Source organism: Lepidochelys kempii, chromosome 1, assembly GCF_965140265.1.
Source record: "Lepidochelys kempii isolate rLepKem1 chromosome 1, rLepKem1.hap2, whole genome shotgun sequence".
Taxonomy (NCBI): Eukaryota; Metazoa; Chordata; order Testudines; family Cheloniidae; genus Lepidochelys; species Lepidochelys kempii.
Window position 1 is genome coordinate 61,929,635 of NC_133256.1, and position 21,519 is coordinate 61,951,153.

General features: G+C 40.3%; 1 protein-coding gene across 5 annotated transcripts in view; it reads left to right on the forward strand.

The window, feature by feature from the left end:
• VWA8 (von Willebrand factor A domain containing 8) overlaps window positions 1–21,519 on the forward strand; it is a 294,392-nt gene that overhangs the window by 75,688 nt on the left and 197,185 nt on the right. For 4 of the 5 annotated variants that reach the window (XR_012159153.1, XM_073345752.1, XM_073345743.1 and 1 more), the window contains 4 exons: window positions 989–1,120; window positions 3,372–3,506; window positions 3,602–3,679; window positions 21,177–21,337. Coding sequence is in view for 4 of the 5 variants with exons in the window: in XM_073345752.1 (XP_073201853.1) it covers window positions 989–1,120; window positions 3,372–3,506; window positions 3,602–3,679; window positions 21,177–21,337 (506 nt within the window). In the remaining variant the exon portion in view is untranslated. The remainder of the gene's footprint in view (window positions 1–988; window positions 1,121–3,371; window positions 3,507–3,601; window positions 3,680–21,176; window positions 21,338–21,519) is intronic. The other variant, XM_073345760.1, reaches the window with a different exon arrangement.

Sequence of the window (21,519 nt, forward strand, 5' to 3'; positions counted from 1 at the left end):
GTATCGCAGAGCTTGGCTGTAGACGATGGATCGTGTGGTGTGGTCAGGGTGAAAGCTGGAGGCATGCAGGTAGGAATAGCGGTCAGTAGGTTTCCGGTATAGCCATCGTCCTTTGATGTCAATAGAGTGACACCATAACTTTTTCAAGCACAAGAAGACCTGAATTTCTAATATAACCCCACCCAGATAAACAGATAAGATGAAAACAAACCAAAAAACCTCAAACCCCACCGTTTTTAGCAAAAAAATTTCACGCCTCCTGCATACAGCGTAGAGTGATGGAGGGGTGGTGGAGGGCAGAGGTGGTGATAAAAGGGGCAAAAGGCAATTTTTTCCTTGGCCTATTAAAGGCTATATAATAAAAGTTTCTTGTGTTTAGGGAATCCTCAACTGTAATTACACACAAGGCTATCGAACTAAATAAACATCTTAACTTGATGCGTAATTTTTTTTTTTTTTTAAAGCTGGATGTTAAGTGGTCATAATAGTCCTCAAAGATAAATGGTGTGGTAACATAAGTGCTGGAGGCGTGGAGCTTTATTTCAGTCTCTCTGGCTTCAACATCAACAAGTCAGCGGTGGGAAATTATATCAATAGGGCTATCTTGCAGTCAGAATAACCTAGTTTTTTTTTCATTTGGAAAAGAAACATTAAAATCTCTATAACAGAAAATTCTATAAAAGATCTGGAATTCATGGATTTCTTAGAATTCACAGATTTCTGTTGTTCCAGCTCATGACTTAGTTTAATTTGTTTGACAAGAGGAGCAGCAAGCTAATAGTTTAATAGAGAACACTTAATAGATACATACCAATGTTAGCATCTTAAAAGGTCCATTTTAACTTCTCCAGTATTAAGGTTCTTTCAGCAAATGGATATTGAACTTCAGAAGAAATTAGTCTTGCATCAATTTCTGCCATGTTTTCAGTGGAAATATTTAAAAACACAGCACTTTGTTAAATAATTACTACTTTCTCAATTTTTACAGCGTTTTGAGCTCCAAGATTCAGAAAGCCCTTTGCTTCCCAGTAGGATTAAAAAAGTGGAAAGAATACATGGAAGCAAGACCTTACAGGCTGATGTAATTCTCCAGATTGCTGAAAAAGAAGTGAAATTCCAGGTAATGATTCACAGATTCAACAAGCGATATCGGGGTGGGCAAACTTTGTGCCCCAAGGGCCACATCTGGGAATAAAAGTTGCATGATACACCATGCATGCTCACAAAATTGGGGTTGGGGTGGGGGAGGGGGTGAGGGCTCTGGTTGCGGGTGTGGGCTTCTGGGTGGGGCCAGAAATGAGGAGTTCAGGGTGCGGGAGGAGGCTCTGGGCTGGGGCAGCAGAGTGGGGTGCAGGAAAAGGGGCAAGCTCCAGCTTGGGGGTGCGGGCTCTGGGGTAGGGCTGTGGATGAGGGGTTTGAAGTGCAGGAGGCTGCTCTGGGTTGGTATCGAGAGATTCAGATAGCAGGATGGGGATCAGGGCTGGGGCAGAGGGTTGGGGTGCAGAGAGAGGCTCAGGGGTGCAGGCTCTGGGCGGCACTTACCTCAAGTGGCTCCCGGAAGCAGGGGCATGTCCCTTTTCCGGCTCCTATGCGGAGGTGTGGCCAGGCGGCCCGGCAGCTCCCATTGGCTGAGGTTCCCGGCCAATGGGAGCTGCAGGGGTGGCGCTTGGGGTGGGGTCAGCATGCAGAGCTGGCTGCCCCTACATGTAGGAGCTGGAGCGGAGCCATATGGCTGCTTCTGGGAGCTGCATGTAGCGGCCCCTGACCCTGCTCCCCGGCTGGAGCGCCGAAGCAGGGCAAGTCCCAGACCCTGCTCTCCAGTTGGGAGCTCAAGGGCTGGATTAAAATGACTTGCGGCCCGGATCTGGCCCACGGGCCGTAGTTTACCCACCCCTACGCTATATTCTTGGTTTCATATCACTACCGCAAATTTGTTATGCTACTTTCTGTTGACTCCCACCTACATTTTGATGCTCTATGTTGATAAGGAATTTGACTGAGAGCCTCAGTGAATATCCACTTTTTATGATAATATTTAGCAAATGTAATTTATGAACTGGAAAAGTAAGGCTTTATTTTTAGGTAACTTGTGCTCGTTTCTATGTGGTTATTTTTTTATTTTATTTTATTTTTTTCAGAGACATGACCTATTTATTTAATCAATTACTGAAGTGTTGGTGGAAAAGTACTTTCTTGATTTCTTATTTTGCATTGCGCCATGGAATAGCATAATACAAAGCGTTTGTGATGCTCTTGTGGCTATCTTCTATATAGTTTTGTTTTTCTGAAAGAATCATTTTTTTCACTATATTTTTAAATAAAAACAATAGTAGTTTCTTTCCTTTTGTCCACCACATCAAATAAAATGTGCTTGGTAATATTATTCCAGCCCAGGATGTTGAAACAGAAAACGGAGAAAAAGTCTTCATATTACTGACATCAAATACAGTTAGTCTGACTTTCTTTCAGTGAAGTTTATGGTCTGTTGGGTAGAGAAATAAGGCACTTTTTATAGACACACATGTTGATCTGAGTTTAAAGTAGAGATTGAATTCAGTGACACTGAGGTATCTATGTAATAGAGGAGAGTTAGTTGGAGGCAGAGAGAGTTCTGAGTCGCACTGGGGTGGGACGGCCTCAGAGAGTTTGTACAATGGAGGTGAAGAAGGAGATTGGAGTGCAGGAACAAACTATGGTAGAATCTATGAGAAGCTGATTGGAGAGCTGCTCTGAAGGAAATAGTTAGCTTCATTAGGCACTGGAGTGGACTCAGAGTTGATTGAGGAGTTTCTCTGAGGAATGAACAGCCTCTTTGGGAACAAGAGTAGAGGAGGAATTTGAAGGGGAAGCAGTGACCAGTGTGTGTGTGGAAGGAGCAACAGAATTTAGTAGCTTAAGCAGGGGTTAAACTAGAGGAAAAACAAGTGTTGCTATTCTGCAAAGCTCTGCCCACTTATAACACCGGAGCGAGATTTCCCTCCAAGTGGATTGTTCATATCTTCACCATAGGATCATTTCTCTTCTTTCTTACCCCCTGATCTGCAATAAATGATTCTAGTGTTCACTTTGTAATTGGGTTTCAGTGTTAATACCCTACTGAGGTGAGTCAGAGTCCTCTCGAGACTATTGATTCATGTTGCCTGCAAACCAAATCAAATACCATTGCATTGATTTCCATTTGATTCCTATTCATGGGTGGTTTTTTGGCGGGGGAGGCAACTTTTTTTTTTTTTTTAAAAAGATTGAGATTCTGGAGCACAAGAATGCAATCACCAGTGAAAAGTTACAGGGCTACTGACCCAGTGTAAACCAATCTGCCCCCAAGCCTAAACCACTTTCATATAACTTGTTTATCTTTTTTCTCTTTGTAGGTCCCAGCTGGGACTCGACCATTAAAACTGTGTTCTGGATCAGACGCTTTCATAAAGACTTCCAGCCATAAGCAGCTGTTGGCAGAAATGATGCAGTCACATATGGTTAAGGATATGTGTTTGATAGGCGGAAAAGTAAGAACTGTAAACTTTTCTTTTTTTTTCCTCCTTGCAAGGTATTTTAAATCTAATGCCTTAATTTTTATTTTATTTTATTTTTTACTTTATAGGGCTGTGGCAAAACAGTTATTGCTAAGGAGTTTGCCAATATGTTAGGATACAACATAGAGCCTGTCATGCTGTATCAGGTAAAGTAAATTATACAGTGGTGCGTATGCCTTACAAATGGTCTGAAACATGACATACATAGGTTACAGATGAAAGAAACTAGATGGAATCTCTATGTAAGGCTACAGTCTCTGAAAAATCATTCATCTAAGGAAAGAAGCCAAAGTAATATAAGAATGAAAGGAAAGTAGTTCTTGAGATACTTTGTTTACCTGATGTCAGAATACTGAGTTGCAGTGTCTCTTCCAATTTGCAAGGCTACGTAGAGAGATTATTATATAGAGTGTGGTATGGAATTCTGAGGTAGGTTACTATGTGTATAGGGTCAGATACTAAGTCAGTAGCAAAGGTAACATTGACTTCAGGCTCTTAGTAGAGATAGAAAAAGAGAACGTCAGTGAGTGGAGTATAAGGAGATTTGTTCAATAAAGTAAATTACAATATTTCTTAGTTGCAAAGAGCTGACAGCTGGTGCTGTGAATTAGCATAACAATGTAAGAAAGAAAAGGTTTTTTTTCTTTCTAGTCTTTGGATGTTGTTCTCCTAAGTGTGTTTCCTGCCTTTGGGTCTGCATGGTGACCAGTTGTTTTGGCATATTTAGAGGCCCTGGAAGACCTTTTCCCCTTCCTTTTTTTGTTTGTCCGTATGCTATAAAATTGTGAAATGGAATTCTCCAGCATCTTCCTTTTTCTATTCTGGAAGGCAGTTTCTTTATTGTGTTGAAAATGCATATTTGCTTTTATGTTTTGGGGACCTTCTTTTTGTGTTACTTTTTATGTTCTGTATACTCCTGGGGGAATTCTGCGATTCTACACATGTGCAGAATTCATGTCCTGTGTTGAATTTTTTTTCTCTGCAGAAAATACATTCTGCCGGAGTGCAGTATGCCTTTTGCCCACAAGGGGCTGCTGTGGCATCAGAACAGAGAACAGCTGCCCCAGCTGCAGATAGGGAAGAGAAGCGGCTGGGTTCCTCACAGCACCCTGCTTGTAGGGCCAGGTCAGGAGGCATGGGATATGGGGGATGGACAGCATGGGGCACATGGGGTTGCTGGGGGGTCACAGACTGAGGTTCAAAAGGGCTAATGGAAGGGGGACAGACTGGGACGGGGACTGAGTGGGAATGTGGGGATATGGGGGAGGGGGTGGATGAGTGGGGATTCAGGGACACATGGGGATGGTGGAGGGGCACAGGGACACATGGGAACAGGGGCAGATGTGCCTGACAATGAGAGAGGCTAGGGATCTGCCAGGGTTTGCATGGGCGAGGCTCCCTAACAACTCGTCCCCCTCAAAACCCCAAAACTTCCATACTTCTCCCGGTCACACCCAGCAACCCTCCAAGTTCACACGCCGGCTCCTTCCCAACAATTACTTCCCTCTCCCTCAGCTCCTCTGTAATCCTTGACTCTCCCAAGCCTTTGCACTGCTTCTGAGGGGTGTAGGAAATGTGTTTCTGTACTGTAGTTTAAATGAATTATTACTCAGAGTTCTGTATTAATAGGCCTAGTAAGGAATCTATTTGTCAAAAAACATTTTCTGAATCTTTTTTGTTGTTTGTATTGTTACAGACATACTTGCTGACAGTTTTGAAATAAATTACCAAAATAATTTAAACTGGCATGACTATATTGTGTTACTTTGACAAATAAAATATGCAGAATTTTGCAGAATTTTAAAATATTGTTCACAGGATTTTTAATTTTTTTGGTGTAGAATTCTCCCAGGAGTATGTATAGCTTTAATCTTTCTTTCTTTGTTCAGATTCCATAATCTTCTCATATTGTCTTACATATTTACTTTTCTGATACATAGTGTATAGAATTTAAACCAGTACTATTTGAATTTTGTCATGATTCTTGTTGTTTAATGTTTATATTAAATATAACACAGATCCCAGTCGGGATTGAGGCTCTGTTGTGGTGGGTTCTAGAAAAACACATTCAAGGATATGGTACCTCACTCTCAGAGCTTAGAATCTAAGATGAGAAGTCACTTATGAAGTGTAGGGGGAAGGGAGCAGAGAAAGATTAATCAAATATATACAATTTTTATAAAAATTTACATTTTTTTCATTGTAAATAGACAATGTAAGTGCTACTGTCTCTTTCAGTCCATCAGCCTAGCCATCATTAATTGACTGATTACCTATGTGTTGTGTCAGAGGTGGGTCTTGAGGAGAGATTTGGAGAACAAGGTTGACGATTTACAGAGCAGTACAGGGAAGGGATGGAAAAAGGTATAGAGACATTTTTGCAAGAAGCTGACAAATGGATGGCTTTGTTGGTTGACTGTAGGAGGCATGGGACAATGACCTCACTACACGTTAAGCAGTGTTTGGCTTGCAGGAAAAGGTGTTCGGCCAATTTAAGGGGTAGAGAGCCAGACTGACTATCTGCGATAGCGTTAAACCAGGTTATCATGGGAACACTGACCCATTCCCCCTCCCAGGTGGCCAGGAGAGAGGAGGAAACTATGCAGGTCCACACCGGTGCAGGAAAAGTGCACCTTTACCTGGACCAGGCAAAGCAGCATCCAGTGTCCCTCCTGTGGATGTAGTTAAATATCAGGTTTTGTCATGATTTGCTGTGGGCATTATGTTAGTTGCTCTTTTCTTGGGGGGCTGGGAAAGGCTTTTTATCTCACCGCCAGATAGGCCAAGACAAGGTAAGGGGCGGGTTTTGCCTTCCCTATAGCAAGTTGGGGACTTACTTAGGGCAAACATGAAACGGGGGTTGCAATTATAACGTTGCAACTCATTAGATCAGTGCAAGGTGGTTGTAGTGCTATCCTCAGAGATTAAAAGAACAATTTTTTTCACCCTCCTCCTTGTAACAACCTTTTATGTACTAGAAAAATGTTATGTCCCCCCACAGCCTTCTTGTCTCCAAACTAAACAAACCCAAGTTTTTCAATCTTCCCTTATCAGTCATGTTTTCTAGTCCTTTAATAATTTTTATTGCTCTCGTCTGGACTGTCTCCAATTTGAAATGTGGTTCCCAAAGCTGGACACAATACTTCAGTTGAGGCCTTATCAGTGTGGAGTAGAGTGGAAGAATTACTTCTCGTGTCTTGCTTACAGCACTCTTGCTGATACATCCCTGAATTATGTTCGCTCTTTTTTTTGGAGGGGGGGGCAACAGTATTACATTGTTGACTCATATAGTAGATCACAGGCTAAATAACCCCAGATCTCTTTCTGTAATACTGCTTCCTTGACAGTCCATTCCCATTTTGTATGTATCCCGTTTATCTTCATCCCCTTCATCTCCAACATTCAACAGTGTTTTACAGCCAGCAGCAGTCACTCTTCTTTGGCACAGGGACAGTATTGCCAACCGCAAGTATCAGGCCCCAAAACCATGAGATTGGCTTAAAAATCATGATATGTTAACAGAAAAGATGGACTTTTTATTTGTCTTCTGGTTTTTGAGCATTTAAAGTTTTGTTTTCAGGTTTCTTTCTGCAGCCATAAGGGCTAAGCATTTTTTTTTTATGGAAGCTGTGATTCTCATAATCATGTGGCTAAAAGAGTTGGGGCTTTAAGAAGAATGTCAAATATCACAAGACTCTTCATAACGTAAGAGGTGGTTGGCTGTCGAGCCTGGTTTCAGGCAACCTGGTGACCTCTCTGCCTTCCTTCTCTGTGCTTCCCCTGCTGATGGCTGACCATGCTGGAGCCTCCAGGTGATAGCAGCTTGTATGTAGGTGAAGGGAGTGAGGGTGAGGAGGGACTTCCAAGCTTACACAGGGCTGTCAAAGTTGGCCAGTTTAAGAGGGCCTACCCACAATATTCCTTCCCAGAAGTGTTCTGCCTCTGCAGAAGCCATGTGTGGCAGCTTCTGAGGTCCTACTTTTTACCTATCACTGTTTCTTCTTGCTGGGGATCCCAGCTGTACTTTTTCCTTTTCTTCTCTCATTTCTCTTTATCTTCCTTCAGTTTTCCTCCTTTCTTTATCCGTGCATCTCTCTCTCTCTCTCTTTTTCCTTTCAGTACAGAGTGCCTGAGCCTCTGGCTGAGGAGTTGCTGCAGCTGGATTCCAGATGGTAGGTTGTAAGAGACTCCTGCCAGTGTAACAAGCGTGGGGGGAGGTTTTTTTTCCCTCCCAGTGGATGGGCCCCAGTGTGTTTCTTGCTCACAGGCCCTCTACCCCATCATGGCCCTGCTTGAGCTTGGAGAAGAGGAGAACCAATGACCTGCCAAGTGTCCCCCGTGGGAATGGAGGGGAGGAGGTGGGAGAAAAGGTCTCAGTAGTGTCTAATTTAAATTATCTTTTCAAATGACAGTGAAATAAAAAGAGAGAGCTTTTTTTTAATCTTATTCCAGAAATAATAAATCTCTCTTGAAATTGCTAAATTATAGCCAGCAAATCTCAAATTACAAACAGTAATTTTAAAAAGAATATTTGCTCCTGTTAGAATGGATATATGTGTTATTACATCCTGAAATCTATGTATTCTCAAATAGCTCACTGTTTGAGCACATTTGGTAAAGTAAAGAATCATTAGACAAGTAAATATTATTATAAAAAAGAAAAAGCAGCTCACGCAAACCCTGTCTGAAACTGAAATCTGGCATAGCTCTGCCTACGGACCATACTTAAATTTTAGATCTGTAACATAGAAAGGTTGACAGGAACATATTTGGAAGAATTTCAAATCCACAGCTGATGTCTGTTCTGAGTCTGACAAGTTATTCCCTGGTTACCATCTTTTGTCATTTTCTGTCATATAATTCTGCAGGATAGAAAATGACTGTGGGGTATTTCTCTCAGTTAAGGTTTGATTCCCCTTTCCCCCCCACTGTCTTTTTCTTGTCTCTAAAAACAGGCCTTAAATAAAAGAATATGAAAAATATATCTTCCTTCAGAAGGAAGGTATTGAGAATCATCTGAATGGCTCTCCTTTGAATGAGACATAAGTCAAAATCAACCTGTGGCACATCAACATCTTCAGGGCATTCCATATATTCAGGCATGCCAGTCAAAGGAATGTGATGGGAGAAGACTTCCAGCATTGACCAATATCTGAATAAAACTAAAAACACTAAACTATAGAAAAACATTTCCTGAAGAAATATTTTTCTACAAAATACTATTGGTTTAGTTCTATTCACATTTATATGTGAGTGTTTAAGTGATGAATAGATCAACCTGTCTCTTCCAGTATTTACCTCAGGATTATATGATGAGGTTCAAACTCCTCTGAAGATGGTTATTGTGCACATCATTTCCCCTTCCTGTACAATTTTTCACTTTCAATGGGCTTATCTAGTATATACTTCCCAGGGGATTGGTCTTCTTTCTCTGCAGGATGGCTCAGAGTTTGATACGAGAACAGGCTGAGAATTTCAGCTAACTGGTATCAAGGGAATATGTGCTCTTTGCCGCTTGACAAATGAACCCACTCATGACAGATGAACCCTGACCCTTGTTATATACTAAGGGAAATCTTCATTATTTGTGTACACAATGTCAGGGTATTTACTCATCGCCGGTATAGGAAGCCAGTTGGTCTTGGAAACTTAGGAATGTGGCTACAAATACCAGTGATTCAGGCAAAGTTTTTTCCAGGCCCCACCTCTAACCTGTATGGATCTGCAGAAAGGTAGCTAAGGACTTCCCATTTGGGGGCCCATGACAGATAAAGCTGAAAATCATAGAATATCAGGGTTGGAAGGGACCTCAGGAAGTCACTTGAACAAATGAACTCAGTCCCTTTATAAAATAGCTTAAACTTTCACTTTCAAAAGGGTATCTATGATGCCTATGCAAAAGGACCTGATCCAACTCCCACGGAAGTGAATGGGAGTCTTTCCATTGATTTCAGTGGGAGTTGGATCAGATTCTAAGGAAAGAGAGGTTTCAGAGGAACAGCCGTGTTAGTCTGTATTCGCAAAAAGAAAAGGAGTACTTGTGGCACCTTAGAGACTAACCAATTTATTTGAGCATGAGCTTTCGTGAGCTACAGCTCACTTCATCAGATGTTTACCGTGGAAACTGCAGCAGACTTTATATACACACAGAAATCATGAAACAATACCTCCTCCCACCCCACTGTCCTGCTGGTAATAGCTTATCTAAAGTGATCAACAGGTGGGCCATTTCCAGCACAAATCCAGGTTTTCTCACCCTCCACCCCCCCACACAAATTCACTCTCCTGCTGGTGCTAGCCCATCCAAAGTGACAACTCTTTACATAATCAAGTCGGGCTATTTCCTGCATAGATCAAGGTTTTCTCACATCCCCCCCACCCCCATACACACACAAACTCACTCTCCTGCTGGTAATAGCTCATCTAAACTGACCATTCTCCAGGTTTAAATCCAAGTTAAACCAGAACATCTGGGGGGGGGGGGTAGGAAAAAACAAGAGGAAACAGGCTACCTTGCATAATGACTTAGCCACTCCCAGTCTCTATTTAAGCCTAAATTAATAGTATCCAATTTGCAAATGAATTCCAATTCAGCAGTTTCTCGCTGGAGTCTGGATTTGAAGTTTTTTTGTTTTAAGATAGCGACCTTCATGTCTGTGATTGCGTGACCAGAGAGATTGAAGTGTTCTCCGACTGGTTTATGAATGTTATAATTCTTGACATCTGATTTGTGTCCATTTATTCTTTTACGTAGAGACTGTCCAGTTTGACCAATGTACATGGCAGAGGGGCATTGCTGGCACATGATGGCATAGATCACATTGGTGGATGTGCAGGTGAACGAGCCTCTGATAGTGTGGCTGATGTTATTAGGCCCTGTGATGGTGTCCCCTGAATAGATATGTGGGCACAATTGGCAACGGGCTTTGTTGCAAGGATAAGTTCCTGGGTTAGTGGTTCTGTTGTGTGGTATGTGGTTGTTGGTGAGTATTTGCTTCAGGTTGCGGGGCTGTCTGTAGGCAAGGACTGGCCTGTCTCCCAAGACTTGTGAGAGTGTTGGGTCATCCTTTAGGATAGGTTGTAGATCCTTAATAATGCGTTGGAGGGGTTTTAGTTGGGGGCTGAAGGTGACGGCTAGTGGCGTTCTGTTATTTTCTTTGTTAGGCCTGTCCTGTAGTAGGTAACTTCTGGGAACTCTTCTGGCTCTATCAATCTGTTTCTTTACTTCTGCAGGTGGGTATTGTAGTTGTAAGAAAGCTTGACAGAGATCTTGTAGGTGTTTGTCTCTGTCTGAGGGGTTGGAGCAAATGCGGTTGTATCGCAGAGCTTGGCTGTAGACGATGGATCGTGTGGTGTGGTCAGGGTGAAAGCTGGAGGCATGCAGGTAGGAATAGCGGTCAGTAGGTTTACGGTATAGGGTGGTGTTTATGTGGCCATTGTTTATTAGCACTGTAGTGTCCAGGAAGTGGATCTCTTGTGTGGACTGGACCAGGCTGAGGTTGGTGGTGGGATGGAAATTGTTGAAATCATGGTGGAATTCCTCAAGGGCTTCTTTTCCATGGGTCCAGATGATGAAGATGTCATCAATATAGCGCAAGTAGAGTAGGGGCTTTAGGGGACGAGAGTTGAGGAAGCGTTGTTCTAAATCAGCCATAAAAATGTTGGCATACTGTGGGGCCATGCGGGTACCCATAGCAGTGCCGCTGATCTGAAGGTATACATTGTCCCCAAATGTGAAATAGTTATGGGTAAGGACAAAGTCACAAAGTTCAGCCACCAGGTTAGCCGTGACATTATCGGGGATAGTGTTCTTGACGGCTTGTAGTCCATCTTTGTGTGGAATGTTGGTGTAGAGGGCTTCTACATCCATAGTAGCCAGGATGGTGTTATCAGGAAGATCACCGATGGATTGAAGTTTCCTCAGGAAGTCAGTGGTGTCTCGAAGGTAGCTGGGAGTGCTGGTAGCGTAGGGCCTGAGGAGGGAGTCTACATAGCCAGACAATCCTGCTGTCAGGGTGCCAATGCCTGAGATGATGGGGCGCCCAGGATTTCCAGGTTTATGGATCTTGGGTAGTAGATAGAATATCCCAGGTCGGGGTTCCAGGGGTGTGTCTGTGCGGATTTGATCTTGTGCTTTTTCAGGAAGTTTCTTGAGCAAATGCTGTAGTTGCTTTTGGTAACTCTCAGTGGGATCATAGTTACCTATGTTACCATAGTTACCTATGATCCCACTGAGAGTTACCAAAAGCAACTACAGCATTTGCTCAAGAAACTTCCTGAAAAAGCACAAGATCAAATCCGCACAGACACACCCCTGGAACCCCGACCTGGGATATTCTATCTACTACCCAAGATCCATAAACCTGGAAATCCTGGGCGCCCCATCATCTCAGGCATTGGCACCCTGACAGCAGGATTGTCTGGCTATGTAGACTCCCTCCTCAGGCCCTACGCTACCAGCACTCCCAGCTACCTTCGAGACACCACTGACTTCCTGAGGAAACTTCAATCCATCGGTGATCTTCCTGATAACACCATCCTGGCTACTATGGATGTAGAAGCCCTCTACACCAACATTCCACACAAAGATGGACTACAAGCCGTCAAGAACACTATCCCCGATAATGTCACGGCTAACCTGGTGGCTGAACTTTGTGACTTTGTCCTTACCCATAACTATTTCACATTTGGGGACAATGTATACCTTCAGATCAGCGGCACTGCTATGGGTACCCGCATGGCCCCACAGTATGCCAACATTTTTATGGCTGATTTAGAACAACGCTTCCTCAACTCTCGTCCCCTAAAGCCCCTACTCTACTTGCGCTATATTGATGACATCTTCATCATCTGGACCCATGGAAAAGAAGCCCTTGAGGAATTCCACCATGATTTCAACAATTTCCATCCCACCACCAACCTCAGCCTGGTCCAGTCCACACAAGAGATCCACTTCCTGGACACTACAGTGCTAATAAACAATGGCCACATAAACACCACCCTATACCGTAAACCTACTGACCGCTATTCCTACCTGCATGCCTCCAGCTTTCACCCTGACCACACCACACGATCCATCGTCTACAGCCAAGCTCTGCGATACAACCGCATTTGCTCCAACCCCTCAGACAGAGACAAACACCTACAAGATCTCTGTCAAGCTTTCTTACAACTACAATACCCACCTGCAGAAGTAAAGAAACAGATTGATAGAGCCAGAAGAGTTCCCAGAAGTTACCTACTACAGGACAGGCCTAACAAAGAAAATAACAGAACGCCACTAGCCGTCACCTTCAGCCCCCAACTAAAACCCCTCCAACGCATTATTAAGGATCTACAACCTATCCTAAAGGATGACCCAACACTCTCACAAGTCTTGGGAGACAGGCCAGTCCTTGCCTACAGACAGCCCCGCAACCTGAAGCAAATACTCACCAACAACCACATACCACACAACAGAACCACTAACCCAGGAACTTATCCTTGCAACAAAGCCCGTTGCCAATTGTGCCCACATATCTATTCAGGGGACACCATCACAGGGCCTAATAACATCAGCCACACTATCAGAGGCTCGTTCACCTGCACATCCACCAATGTGATCTATGCCATCATGTGCCAGCAATGCCCCTCTGCCATGTACATTGGTCAAACTGGACAGTCTCTACGTAAAAGAATAAATGGACACAAATCAGATGTCAAGAATTATAACATTCATAAACCAGTCGGAGAACACTTCAATCTCTCTGGTCACGCAATCACAGACATGAAGGTCGCTATCTTAAAACAAAAAAACTTCAAATCCAGACTCCAGCGAGAAACTGCTGAATTGGAATTCATTTGCAAATTGGATACTATTAATTTAGGCTTAAATAGAGACTGGGAGTGGCTAAGTCATTATGCAAGGTAGCCTGTTTCCTCTTGTTTTTTCCTACCCCCCCCCCCCCAGATGTTCTGGTTTAACTTGGATTTAAACCTGGAGAATGGTCAGTTTAGATGAGCTATTACCAGCAGGAGAGTGAGTTTGTGTGTGTATGGGGGTGGGGGGGATGTGAGAAAACCTTGATCTATGCAGGAAATAGCCCGACTTGATTATGTAAAGAGTTGTCACTTTGGATGGGCTAGCACCAGCAGGAGAGTGAATTTGTGTGGGGGGGTGGAGGGTGAGAAAACCTGGATTTGTGCTGGAAATGGCCCACCTGTTGATCACTTTAGATAAGCTATTACCAGCAGGACAGTGGGGTGGGAGGAGGTATTGTTTCATGATTTCTGTGTGTATATAAAGTCTGCTGCAGTTTCCACGGTAAACATCTGATGAAGTGAGCTGTAGCTCACGAAAGCTCATGCTCAAATAAATTGGTTAGTCTCTAAGGTGCCACAAGTACTCCTTTTCTTTAAGGAAAGAGAGTTTACAAAGACATTTCTTTGACTTTTAGGAATTATAAAGCTATATTTAGGTGATATTAATAACTTTTATAAACTTGTTATTCAGTGTGTATATATATATGTCTGCCAGAATAGAGTTTTTTTCTGCATAAAATAATTTTTAAAACATATACTAGTGTTTTTTTATAACATCAACAATTTTATTATAGAAATAACATAAAATCAAGACAAGATTAATGTAAAGGATCAGAACCATTAAAACACAAATTGTATCTAATCTTTCCAAGCCTAACCATAATTACATCTCCAAAATACGTATCCAGTTTTGACTGGAAATTACTAAGAACTTGAAACACCCTAGGGATAAACTAGAAAAAAAAGTAGGACATATCTGGTTTCTACAAAAAATTAAATTCATGATATTAAGTAATTAGCATTGGATATCAATATCATAATTTAATCTGATACTAGAACAAATATTAACGACATGCATTCATTCAATAACTAGGCAATATAGAATTTAATATTTAGTTTCACCTTTTTGGGTCAGGAAAAAAAGTCTTTGTGACTTCTTTAAGAGGCCAAAATCTCTTACTATAATCCTAATCCTAAAATTCAATAAATTTTTGTGTCTTCATAGTCAATTATAATTTAGCAAGTAATAATATAGGCACAGAAATATGCAATGAAGTAAACTTCAGCTGAAGAAATAACAACATTTTTCCCCTCTTCAGGCTTAACTCAATAGCCTTCAGGAGAAAGTTCTGGGAAGAAATTAAATTTCCCACAATTTATTTCCTAAAATATCTCCAGAAAGAAAGTAAAAAAAAAAAAAAAAGAGAGGGGGGGGGGGGGAGGGACCATGTTTTTTCTTAGTGAACTTTGCATGGCTCTCAAGGGTCTAATGAAAATAACAGTATTATGTCCCTTACATCTCACTCCCCTTTAGCAACTATGGCAATAGAAGCATCCCAGTTAACCAGTTTCCATTGCTTCGCCAACAGTTATCATTTTCTTCGCAGTTCAGAGGCTAGAGAGTCTAGGTTTCTTACTTTTGATGCCAGGTTAGATTCACATTCTGCTAAGATTTCTCAAACAGAAAATAGGAATGAAGAAGGTAGTAGAGAAAATTTTGAGATCACGTAACAACAAATGGCTGGGTTAGTGAAAGACACACCTTAGTTTTAAAAAAAAGTATTAAAATGCTTATGAACGATAATTATTTTCTAGAAAAAAAAATCAAAGTGCGAATTTGTGTTAAAGCTACTACTATTTGGATATTAGATTTTTTTGGAACATCTGCAAGGGAGGAATGTTTTAAGTTTTTTTGTTGTTGTTTGCTTTTTATTTTTTTTAAGTAATTTAGACTAATATTTCCCAAACTGTTGTCCACAGGAAAGAGCTGGCTGGTCATATGGTACTTAGGCTGCTGCTTCTCCTCATTTCCAGTTGCTTAAGTGCATTCAAAGACAACTAAAAATAAATTAAATACTTTCCTAAAATTACTTTCCCATGTAAGCAATTGCTGTAGTTGCTACAGGGATTTTATGCAATCAGAAATGGGAGAAAAGGTGGTATATGAGAACAAAATGGGAGAGGAAGGCCTCCATGAGACAATCTCTGCATTAAGATTTTGGGAACCACTGTGATAGATTATTTGGATCCTCTTCTTTTGATTTAAAAGGTTTTCAGAATCCTCAGTGAAAGTTCTTTCTATGTGACATTCACACTATAAGAGTAGTTGTCAAATCACTTTTAGACAGAGAAAGAGTAATGAAGCAAGTATGAAGAATAAATTGAAATATCTGGTGTAACATAAAACAAAAAAAATCAAAGAATTAACCTCCTCAAAACACAATGAAAGCTTGAGTCTAAAGGGACTTAAGTCCAAAGGGAAATGAAATAACCTTTCTGTCTTATAACCGAATCAGACTTTACAAGGACTTGGCTCAAAACAGGAAAAAAAATTAAAAATGCAGTTGTTTGTCAACTTCAGAGTGAGAGAATATGAAATATATTACTAGTGTAATATTTAAATAAGTAATCAAGGTTAATTAAATACTAATAAAGAAATCTTTGGTCAAAAAACTAATAACTTTAACCGCGGCACAGAAATTGAATAATTGAGAGAATTGGTAACAAGATAGTTTTTCATCTCTACATAACCAGATAAAATCCAATTCAAGTCATTTAGAATATGATGTGAAGTTTGATTTTATTTCTGAATTACACTTTATTGCATTCTGCTCTTCTGATTTTCTATCTTCAGCAAATTTAGGTTTTCCGTTTGGGCTCTTGGTATCTGTCTTTGTTTGCTTTCAACATCAGTCTTAGCTTAATGAATTCATACTACGCACAGTTAATTTCATTCCCAAAGAGGAGTCAGGTATAAAGCGAAATTTAATTTAATTTTGAATTATAGTACATTCTCCTGTGCAGCATTTATTAACTACAGAATGTATAGAGAATTTCTGAAATAAGTGGCAGTTCAAGGGCACAGAAATATTTTTGGTATATTTTCCTTTGTTTTGATAAAGATATGTTTCTCATTCTGTGTGTAGACTGAGTATTTCAGTAGTAAAGCAAAATGGTGGATAAGTACAACAGTAAAAAGATGTGTTGTTTTTATGGTACTGACGGTGAAACCTTAAGTTACATATCCGTGGATGCCTCAAAGGAACAAGACTTTGTCCTGTTATTTTAAGACTGTTAAGGAAATGCAGAAAGAGGAAATGATCCAGGCTATATGATGTAATGTATTCTATTTTCATTGTTTAAAGTTCAAAGGATTTACCGCTGTAAGAAGAATGTATGCAAAAGCGGCAACTGCAGCAACAAATATTTTTCCCACCTCTGATTTTTAGGCCAAATGCTGTTCACTGCAAACAACCAAACAGGGTGGATTTGATTTAAATCATGATTTAAATCACTAGTCAGGAAGACTCATTTTAATTATGGATTTCTACATAAAAGTGCATTCTTGTTGGTTACCACCAACCTGAAGATCCTGCATGTTCAGACATGTTCCTTTCATCATCTTCAGTGCAGCTTCCTCCTGAGAAAGAACACTTCTCGTTATGTTGTTTCATTCGGGAAACCAGGCCTTGCACTTCTTTGTTGCACTGTTTGCATTTTGCAAGCATGCCTGTCTTACCCACAGGTAGAGGAACTTTATTAAAATATTCCCAAACTGGGTCTCTTTTATGGCCTGCTGCGATTATAGGTTTTCCCTTCTAGTGAGAGAATGGTATGGTAGATCTCAAATCAATGAAGGCTACACTCAGAAAGACCTCAAGACTTCTGGAATATGCTGTTCAAACAGTTTCACTTTTGTTTCTGCTGCCTGTCCCTTCTGTCTCACATTTATCTCCAGACTTCTTGTCCTTGTCAAGATCTATTCTGTCCCCAACAATCTTCTATTCATTGAACTTTTTGAAACTTTGCACTTTTAGAGAGAGGTAAGGGATTGACTCTGTCTACACAAATTTGCAGAGGGTTGAGGTCTGTTATTTTATTTATTTATTTATTTTAAAACATTTTTGCTGTTAACAAGCATGTTATCTCTGGAGACACAAAGCCACAGTTTGAGAATTGCAAAACTAAGCATCTCTGATGGTATCTTCTAGACTGAACACTGAGTCCAGTTGGGTAGATAGAAAAATTAACCTAAATAATCTATATAGAAGGCCCTGGAACCCCATAAGATTGGGTCCCTAATCCATTAACTGTTGGAACTCATTTACAAAACTTTTCTTAAATATTACATGAATATATTGTCTCATACTGTAGAATTAGAATTTATAATCCCTATTCCATGATGAGATATCTTTGAGCTATAATATATCTTCATTAAAACTATCTTTAGATAGGTTTTTTCCTCAGAAAGCATTTTATCAAAAAAACCAGATTTAAATTAAAAAAATCAGATTTTTTTGATTTAAAATAAATAATCATTGATTTTTATCCATCCTGCCACCAAAGTTACGGGGCTATGCCCTGGTTAGATCTTCTGCAGTCTAAACAGGAGGAAGGAATTCATCTTCCAGGCCACATGGTGGCCACTACGATTTCCTCTATAGCAACAGGGAGTACCTCCTATGAGGGAACCCACGAAGAATATATATGTAGTGGTTGATATGCTGGCCCCCTCCTCTGATTTGCTGTTGCTTTGTCTACAAAAGTAACTTCTATGCTGAGGTGCAGCGCCCATATGGAACTCTACTCCATTTTGTTTGGGGGCTCTTGGTCCCTCTATTGCTTTACCTTCTCTTCCCCCTCTTAAATATCTCAGTTGTGTTTTATTTTTCTGGGTCTTAGAAATTAACAGAATTTTGTACCCGTGTTCCACATCAGTGAAATCAGTACCTGATTTAATTATAATTTCTGCAGAGTCTTACAACTGAGTGTCTTCAGATGATGCCAGGTCACAATTGCTGCTCCATTCTATACTCAAAGCTCTATAGTTTTCAAATACATATATTGCATACAACAAAAATTCCATTTAAATTGCTTTTAAAAGTTCCCCTTTTGTTGGAGTATTGAAAAGGCAATGTTAATGTGTATAGAAACTAAAATTTTATTTAAAACAAAGATTTCTTGCCTAAATACATTTGGGTATTTGCCACTTAAAAAAACAAAATGTAGTACTTGCAAATGAAATCAAGCTCTGATAGATCAGTATAATATAGTTTAAATTAGGGCAGTCAATTAATTGCAGTTAACTCATGAGATTAACTCAAAAAATTAATTGTGATTAATTGCAGTTTTAATCGCACTGTTAAACAATAGAATACCAATTGAAATTTATTAAATATTTTTGGATGTTTTTCTACATTTTCCAATATATTGGTTTCTATTACAACACAGTATACAAAGTAGGCAGTGCTCACTTTATGTTGTTGTTTTTTATTACAAATATTTGCACTGTAAAAATGGCAAACAAAAGAAATAGTATTATTCAATTCACCAATAAGTACTGTACAAGTACTGTAGTGCAATCTCTTTATGGTGAAAGAGCAACTTACAAATGTAGATATTTTTGTTATATAACTGCACTTAAAAACAAAACAATGCAAAACTTTAGAGCATACAAGTCCACTCAGTCGTATTTCTTGTTCAGCCAATCACTAAGACAAACAATTTTTTTTACTTTTATGGGAGATAATGCTACACACTTCTTATTTACAGTGTCACCTAAAAGTGAGAACAGGCATTCACATGGCACTTTTGTAGCTGGCATTGCAAGGTATTTCCGTACCAGATATGCTAAACATTTGTATGCCCCTTCATGCTTCGGCCACCATTCCAGGGGACATGCTTCCATGCTGATGATGCTCATTAAATAAATAATGCTGTCAGGGTTCCTTCCCCACTCTGAACTCTAGGGTACAGATGTGGGGACCCTCATGAAAGACCCCCTAAGCTTATTCTTACCAGTTTAGTTTAAAAACTTCTTCAAGGTACAAACTTTGCCTTGTCCTTGAACAGTATGCTGCCACCACCAAGCATTTTAAACAAAGAACAGGGAAAGAGACCACTTGGAGACGTCTTCCCCCAAAATGTCCCCCCAAGGCCTACACACCCCCTTTCCTGGGGAGGCTTGAGAATAATATCCTAACAAATTTGTTACAAAATCATCAAAGACCCAAACCCTAGATCTTGGAACAATGGAAAAATCAGTCAGGTTCTTAAAAAAAGAATTTTATTAAAAAAAAAAAAAAAGGTAAAAATAATCTCTGTAAAATCAGGATAGAAAATACTTTACAGGGTATTCAGATTCAAAACACAGAGGATCCCCCTCTGGGCAAAACCTTAAAGTTACAGAAAACAGGAATAAACCTCCCTCTTAACACAGGGAAAATCCACATAAAATAAAAGATAAACTAATCCGCCTTGCCTGGTTTACCTATACTCGTTGCAATATTGGAGACTTGGATTAGGATGGGTTGGAGAAAATGGATTTCTGTCTGGCCTCTCTCAGTCCCAAGAGAGAACAACCACATAAACATAGAGCACAAAACAAAAGCCTCCCCCCCCCCGCCGCCCTGAAGATTTGAAAGTATCTTGTTCCCTTATTGGTCCTTTGGGTCAGGTGCCAGCCAGGTTAGCTGAGCTCCTTAACCCTTCACAGGTAACAGGATGTTGCCTCTGGCCAGGAGGGATTTTATAGCACTGTATACAGAAAGGTGGTTACCTTCCCTTTATATTTATGACAAATGCATTAATTAAATTTGTGGCCGAACTCCTTGGGGGAGAATTGTATGTCTCCTACTCTGTTTTACCTGCATTCTGCCATATATATTTCATGTTATAGCAGTCTCGGATAATGACCCAGCACATGTTGTTTCTTTTAACAACACTTCCAGTGCAGATTTGACAAAATGCAAAGAAGGTACCAATGTGAGATTTCTAAAAATAGCTACAGCACTCGATCCAAGGTTTAAGAATCTGAAGTGCCTTTCAAAATCTGAGCAGGACGTGGTGGAGAGCATGCTTTCAGAAGTTTTAAAAGAGCAACACTCTGATGTGGAAACTACAGAACCTAAACCACCAAAAAAGAAAAGCAACCTTCTGCTGATGGCATCTGACTCAGATGATGAAAATGAACATGCGTCGGTCCACACTGCTTTGGATGATTATCGAGCAGAACCCATTATCAGCATGGACACATGTCCTCTGGAGTGGTGGTTGAAGCATGAAGGGACATATGAATCTTTAGCGCATCTGGCACATAAATATCTTGTGATGCCAGCTACAACAGTGCCCATGTGAACCCCTGTTCACACTTCCAGGTGACATTGTAAACAAGAAGTGAGCAGCATTATCTCCTGAAAATATAAACAAACTTGTTTGGCTGAACAAGAAGTAGGACTGAGTGGACTTGTAGGCTCTATAATTTTACATTGTTTTGTTTTTGAATGCAGTTATTTTTTTGTACATAATTCTACATTTGTAAGTTCAACTTTCATGATAAAGAGATTGCACTACAGTACTTGTATTAGGTGAACTGAAAAATCCTGTTACTTTTGTTTTTTACAGTCAAATATTTGTAATAAAAATAAATATAAAGTGAGCCCTGTACACTTTATATTCTGCGTTGTAATTGAAATCAATAGATTTGAAAATGTAGAAAATATCCAAAACTGTTCACATCAATGGTATTCTATTATTGTTTAACGGTGCGATTAATTGTGATTAATTTTTTAATCGTTTGACAACCCTATTTAAATGCATTCTTTTGATAATTGTTACTCATAGGATATGACAGCTCGAGATTTGGTGCAGCAAAGGTATACTCTTCCAAATGGAGACACTGCTTGGAGACCATCTCCACTTGTTACTGCTGCCTTGGATGGGAAGCTTGTTATTCTTGATGGTATTCATCGCGTCAACTCTGGCACCCTAGCTGTACTACAGAGGTCGGTATGGGAACCCTGTTAAGCAGAGTGTTTGAGACTTGTTCATTCAGGACATTCATGCTCAGAAGCTGTGTCCTGTTTGCAAATACACAGCTGTGCAACTCCAGGTATATTTTAAAATTGCAGTCAAGGTATTGGATTTTTACAGAATACATTATGTTGGGACCTCAGATATGGAGAGC